The sequence below is a fragment of the Papaver somniferum genome, chromosome 2 (genome assembly GCF_003573695.1).
Source record: "Papaver somniferum cultivar HN1 chromosome 2, ASM357369v1, whole genome shotgun sequence".
In the NCBI taxonomy this organism is placed as follows: Eukaryota; Viridiplantae; Streptophyta; class Magnoliopsida; order Ranunculales; family Papaveraceae; genus Papaver; species Papaver somniferum.
Genome location: NC_039359.1, coordinates 63,222,794 through 63,228,790, shown reverse-complemented (window position 1 = coordinate 63,228,790; position 5,997 = coordinate 63,222,794). Strand labels below are relative to the sequence as shown.

The 5,997-nt window shown below is 36.5% G+C and overlaps 1 protein-coding gene across 1 annotated transcript; it reads right to left on the bottom strand.

Annotated features, from left to right (window-relative positions):
- Positions 1-4,961: 4,961 nt before the first annotated feature.
- Positions 4,962-5,602, bottom strand: LOC113351218 (ribosomal L1 domain-containing protein CG13096-like). Its single transcript, XM_026595243.1, has 3 exons — positions 5,442-5,602; positions 5,318-5,378; positions 4,962-5,183 (listed from the first exon to the last, which is right to left on the bottom strand). Exons 1-3 carry the CDS (start codon positions 5,600-5,602, stop codon positions 4,962-4,964), a joined length of 444 nt encoding a protein of 147 aa, XP_026451028.1.
- Between the last annotated feature and the right edge of the window lie 395 nt (positions 5,603-5,997).

Sequence of the window (5,997 nt, the reverse complement as noted above, 5' to 3'; positions counted from 1 at the left end):
AACCATGCCATGGCTCTAGGTGGTTCCAAGGGCCAATATAGAAGGTTAGACAACCCATATTCGGAAGTTTGGGTAACTGAGTTTACTTCCGATTATTGCAAGTTCAAAATTTGAAAAGTATCAGTTTTTCCCAAATTCTGATTTTTGGGCCATCGTACATTCGGGACTTTACAAAAAAAATTATCCTCCGAATATTACAAGTTCAAAACAAACCATGCCATGGCTCTAGGTGGTTCCAAGGGCCAATATAGAAGGTTAGACAACCCATATTCGGAAGTTTGGGTAACTAGTTTACTTCCGATTATTGCAAGTTCAAAATTTGAAAAGTATCAGTTTTTCCCAAATTCTGATTTTTGGGCCATCGTACATTCGGGACTTTACAAAAAAAATTATCCTCCGAATATTACAAGTTCAAAACAAACCATGCCATGGCTCTAGGTGGTTCCAAGGGCCAATATAGAAGGTTAGACAACCCATATTCGGAAGTTTGGGTAACTGAGTTTACTTCCGATTATTGCAAGTTCAAAATTTGAAAAGTATCAGTTTTTCCCAAATTCTGATTTTTGGGCCATCGTACATTCGGGACTTTACAAAAAAATTATCCTCCGAATATTACAAGTTCAAAACAAACCATGCCATGGCTCTAGGTGGTTCCAAGGGCCAATATAGAAGGTTAGACAACCCATATTCGGAAGTTTGGGTAACTGAGTTTACTTCCGATTATTGCAAGTTCAAAATTTGAAAAGTATCAGTTTTTCCCAAATTCTGATTTTTGGGCCATCGTACATTCGGGACTTTACAAAAAAAATCCTCCGAATATTACAAGTTCAAAACAAACCATGCCATGGCTCTAGGTGGTTCCAAGGGCCAATATAGAAGGTTAGACAACCCATATTCGGAAGTTTGGGTAACTAGTTTACTTCCGATTATTGCAAGTTCAAAATTTGAAAAGTATCAGTTTTTCCCAAATTCTGATTTTTGGGCCATCGTACATTCGGGACTTTACAAAAAAAAATTATCCTCCGAATATTACAAGTTCAAAACAAACCATGCCATGGCTCTAGGTGGTTCCAAGGGCCAATATAGAAGGTTAGACAACCCATATTCGGAAGTTTGGGTAACTGAGTTTACTTCCGATTATTGCAAGTTCAAAATTTGAAAAGTATCAGTTTTTCCCAAATTCTGATTTTTGGGCCATCGTACATTCGGGACTTTACAAAAAAAATTATCCTCCGAATATTACAAGTTCAAAACAAACCATGCCATGGCTCTAGGTGGTTCCAAGGGCCAATATAGAAGGTTAGACAACCCATATTCGGAAGTTTGGGTAACTGTTGACTTCCGATTATTGCAAGTTCAAAATTTGAAAAGTATCAGTTTTTCCCAAATTCTGATTTTTGGGCCATCGTACATTCGGGACTTTACAAAAAAAAATTATCCTCCGAATATTACAAGTTCAAAACAAACCATGCCATGGCTCTAGGTGGTTCCAAGGGCCAATATAGAAGGTTAGACAACCCATATTCGGAAGTTTGGGTAACTGAGTTGACTTCCGATTATTGCAAGTTCAAAATTTAAAAGTATCAGTTTTTCCCAAATTCTGATTTTTGGGCAATCGTACATTCGGGACTTTACAAAAAAAAAATTATCCTCCGAATATTACAAGTTCAAAACAAACCATGCCATGGCTCTAGGTGGTTCCAAGGGCCAATATAGAAGTATAGACAACCCATATTCGGAAGTTTGGGTAACTGAGTTGACTTCCGATTATTGCAAGTTCAAAATTTGAAAAGTATCAGTTTTTCCCAAATTCTGATTTTTGGGCCATCGTACATTCGGGACTTTACAAAAAAAAATTTATCCTCCGAATATTACAAGTTCAAAACAAACCATGCCATGGCTCTAGGTGGTTCCAAGGGACAATATAGAAGGTTAGACAACCCATATTCGGAAGTTTGACTACCACGCACATGTTATCTTTTGCCTTGTTCATAAGCCATTCCTTTGCCTCCTTCTTACTTCCAAATGTCTAAACGTGCATATAAAAAAACAAATCTAATAAGAATAACCATTTAACATATAAATTTTGAAAAAAAAAAGTAGTAATGAGTATACCAAATCGTTTGCATAGTATAGGGAAGTGTCGGGCCTCAAATAGAAATCATCAACAAACTCTTCAACGACCCGCATATGAAAGCAACAAATTATTATACAATAATCGGAGGTTATTGAATAAGTCAAACTGCCGAATATACTATATTCGGAATCCTATCGGTTACCCAAAACACCCGATTTATGCAAATGAATGTACACAGTTTACTGAGTGCAAAAAATGATATAATCGGAAGCTAAAATATATAGTAAAACAACCAAATATAAATAACCGGGAGATAACTTTAAACGATAAACATCCGATTTTCAAGTTTTCGGAAATTTTATTTTGAGGCCACTGTTATATTCGGCAGTCAAATAATGTTAAACTATTACCGATTGTAAAGGATAAGAATACTGAGTTTTGAAATTTTTTGAGGAATTCGTTTTTGGGGCCATTCGGGGGTAAATAACTCTACATAACTACCGAATGTAGATTTTTTTGGAAAACCAGTTTGGGGTTTTTTCTCATATTCGGCAGTAAACTACTATCTTAGAACTACCGAATACACATATTTGGTACTCTGTGTGTTATATTCGTAAGTTTATTCGAGAAATTATCTACCGAATCTGGGTAGTTCATGGCATTCAATGCATGCAATAATCGGTTTTTCTTGTTTACAAAAGCACACAAACGCATGCAAATCGAGTATTTGAGTTTCTTAACACAATACCTGTGTTTTACATGCATCGTTAGCTTCAATAACAGGCGATTCTCCATTTTCTTCCATGAAAGGGTCGTCTAGGTTTTCCTCTCCACAAAAGTTTGGATCATTCAACATATACCCCAAATCCTCTTCTCTAAACGGTCGTGAACCCTAAACATTTTGTTCTTCGCCATGATTCTCACCTTCTTTTTCATATCCATCCATTTTTGTAGTGATAAAATGGGTTTTCCCTTTTTTTCCTTTACCTTCTTCTCTATAAATCTAACAACTCAAAAATGAAAAAGAAATGGAAAAAATGAAACAAAAATCATTTTAATGCTGCACCGACTACAATCGGAAGTCTGGGTAATATTTTGGCTTCCGATTGCCATCGGAGGATAAAAATGTTATCATATCCTCCGAATATATAAGGGTAATTTTGCCATTACGAATTACGCGAGATAAGGGCTGGCTACATTTTCCCTTTGGGTGACCTTTTTTGTTTTATTGTTGGCCCCTAAATCCTTTTGAGTGACCCCTAAAAACGCGAGGATAATAAGGATGGGGAGAGTGGCCATATGGAGAATTGAACCACATAAAATAATCGGTTCATCCGTCAAAGAGTGGGTTGTTGATTTACGAATAAAATAATAAAAAAAAATCTAATTCTACGACCAATTTACCTGCTCGAATCTGTGCTCTGGATATTTTTTGAATCTTGACCGTCTTGACCAGTCCGCGGTCAGTTGACCGCTAGTGAGGGTCGTGAATGTGGGTTAAGAAAACCCCATTTTCCACTAGTGCGCCAAAACTCTAAGAGTGTCTTTGGACACCTGACACCATCATTATCTTTTGTTTTTGTTTTTTTTTTCTTTCCTTTTTTTCTTTTTGGATCCGACTCACTAAGGTCTCACTTAGAAAATATGTCTTTTTTATTTTTATTTTGAGTCACACCTGATTCAACTGACTGACTTTATTTTCTTAGGCTTCACCTATTGGCCACCCACATTTCTTATGCATAGTGTGTTCTCTTGTACCATTTTCTTAGGCTTCACCTATTCGCCACCCACGTTTCTCTTATTTACCACCCACATTAATTGACACCCCCACTTATTCTATTCGCCACTCATATATAATTTTTCATAAATCCTAATTACAACCTCTTAGATTTTATGTTTACACTCACCAAAAAATCACCCAACAACTAAACTAAAACTAATAAAAGCCTAAGTTTCAGGTCAATATTTCATCTTCTCCATCTGCACCCGCCGACTACCACATTTACTTATCGTTTTAATTTTTTCTTCTAACTCTAGATTGTGTAACAAAAGATAAGATGCCTCCAAAGATATGTGGTACACGAGTTTATAAAAGAAAGAAAGATACCAACTAAATCATCCATGTTAGTTTGAAGCTTATCTTGTTTTCATATAATTTAGAAATTTCCTCTAACCCAGGTGTTCTTGTTTCACAAATGCAAAATATTAAATTTATTTATGTGAAAAATTTAGTCTTCTTGATTGTTTTCCAAATAGTCATCAGAACATCAAATTTTTAAGTTATTGGGCTAAGAAAATCAAACAAGGAACAACTCAAATTTTTTGATGCATTTTCAAGTTCCTTCTAACAATCATAAAAATTCCTATTCTATAATCATCTATATGTTTAATATTTTCATCAATTTCATCACCAGTTTGTTCAAATTCATCACCATTTCTAGTATAAATTAGTCTCAGGAAAGAAATAACTTTAATAGTACTATTTAAAGTAAAGATTACACCAAACATAACATCACTTTGTTCGTCCATTTTACAAACCAAATAACTGATACCCATTACCAACATCACTACCAGAAACCCTATCTTACAGATTCCACAGTTTTTGTAAACCAAAAACAACAAAATACTTAACTTACTACTACTACCATTTCCAACATTTCTTCAAAACTAGTAACAAAAAAACCATCATCTAGAGCCGTCCGAAAGGATAAGAAGATCAAGCTTACCATCATCCAAAAAAAGATTCATAACACGAGAAGCAAGCATCGAGAAAGCCATTTTAAAAAGAACTTGTTGATTATTTTCAAACTTTTCTCAAAGTCTGAAAACTTGGCTGCTTTCGACACCCGAGAAGAGAACCTTACCAATCCTCTTCATCATAGCTTCAATCCTCGTCCTCCGAATAACGTTCACTGCAACTGCTGCCCGATGAAGCTGGAGAAGTATCACTATCTCCAGAAGACGAGTCCTCCTCATCAATTTCATCATCTTCTTCATCATCATTGGAAGCATCATGGAGATTCTCATCGGAGTCAATGGAATATTTTTCTTGAGCAGTTCGTGGATGTATCAAAACAAGCTTCTCTTCAACCTTGGGTTCTCCTTCCTGCATGGTTTTGGAAAATATCTTTGAATTGGCTCTCTCAAAATCAAACCGTCTTTTCGCAACTTCCAATCAAGATACTTCTCCATCTTTAGCCTGTCCTCAATAGCATCAGATCCTTCTTCACTGGTGTTTACCTCTTCCACATGATACTCGTACCCTTCTGAAGAATCCGCTTCGGAATCACTCTCAGTTCCACTACCATATTTTTGGACCTTTCTTATACGCCTTTCAGACCTCTCCTACGTTTTCCGATCTGACCTCTCATAATGCTTCGGTAACCAAGCAGCAAACAACGATTCAGTCTCTTCATATGCTCTCCTCTTCTTTTCCTCCTCTTCTATCTGACGCTCAGCAATCTCACTTGCACGTCTATTTATCTCCCCCTGAACTTCATCCCTCGATTTCATTAACTCATTCATCTCCCGGGAAAATGCCTGTTTTTTGCTTGATTGTATTGATCGGAGTTGGCAGGAATTGCCGGATTTGAGGCGCTGGAACATGCCATTCTCTGCTAAAATCTCTCTTAACCTTCCCTTTTCTAGTAAATTTGTTAATGGCGATGTTAGTCTCTTCCAAAATATCCCTTTTAAAGGCTCAATTTTGTTCATTAACTGCCATTTATGGCGCTTAGTTAACCGTCATGTCGCTTTGTTCTCTACGCCCATTCAAAGACATGCATACCCCCTTCACCCTAATGACCATCACTACCCTATCAAGACCTATTTTCAACACCTAATCTTCATTATCACCATTACTCCTCTTGGAACTGCTATTAAGGGAGGCTTTGGCAGGTCACCAAACTTTAAAGTTTCTC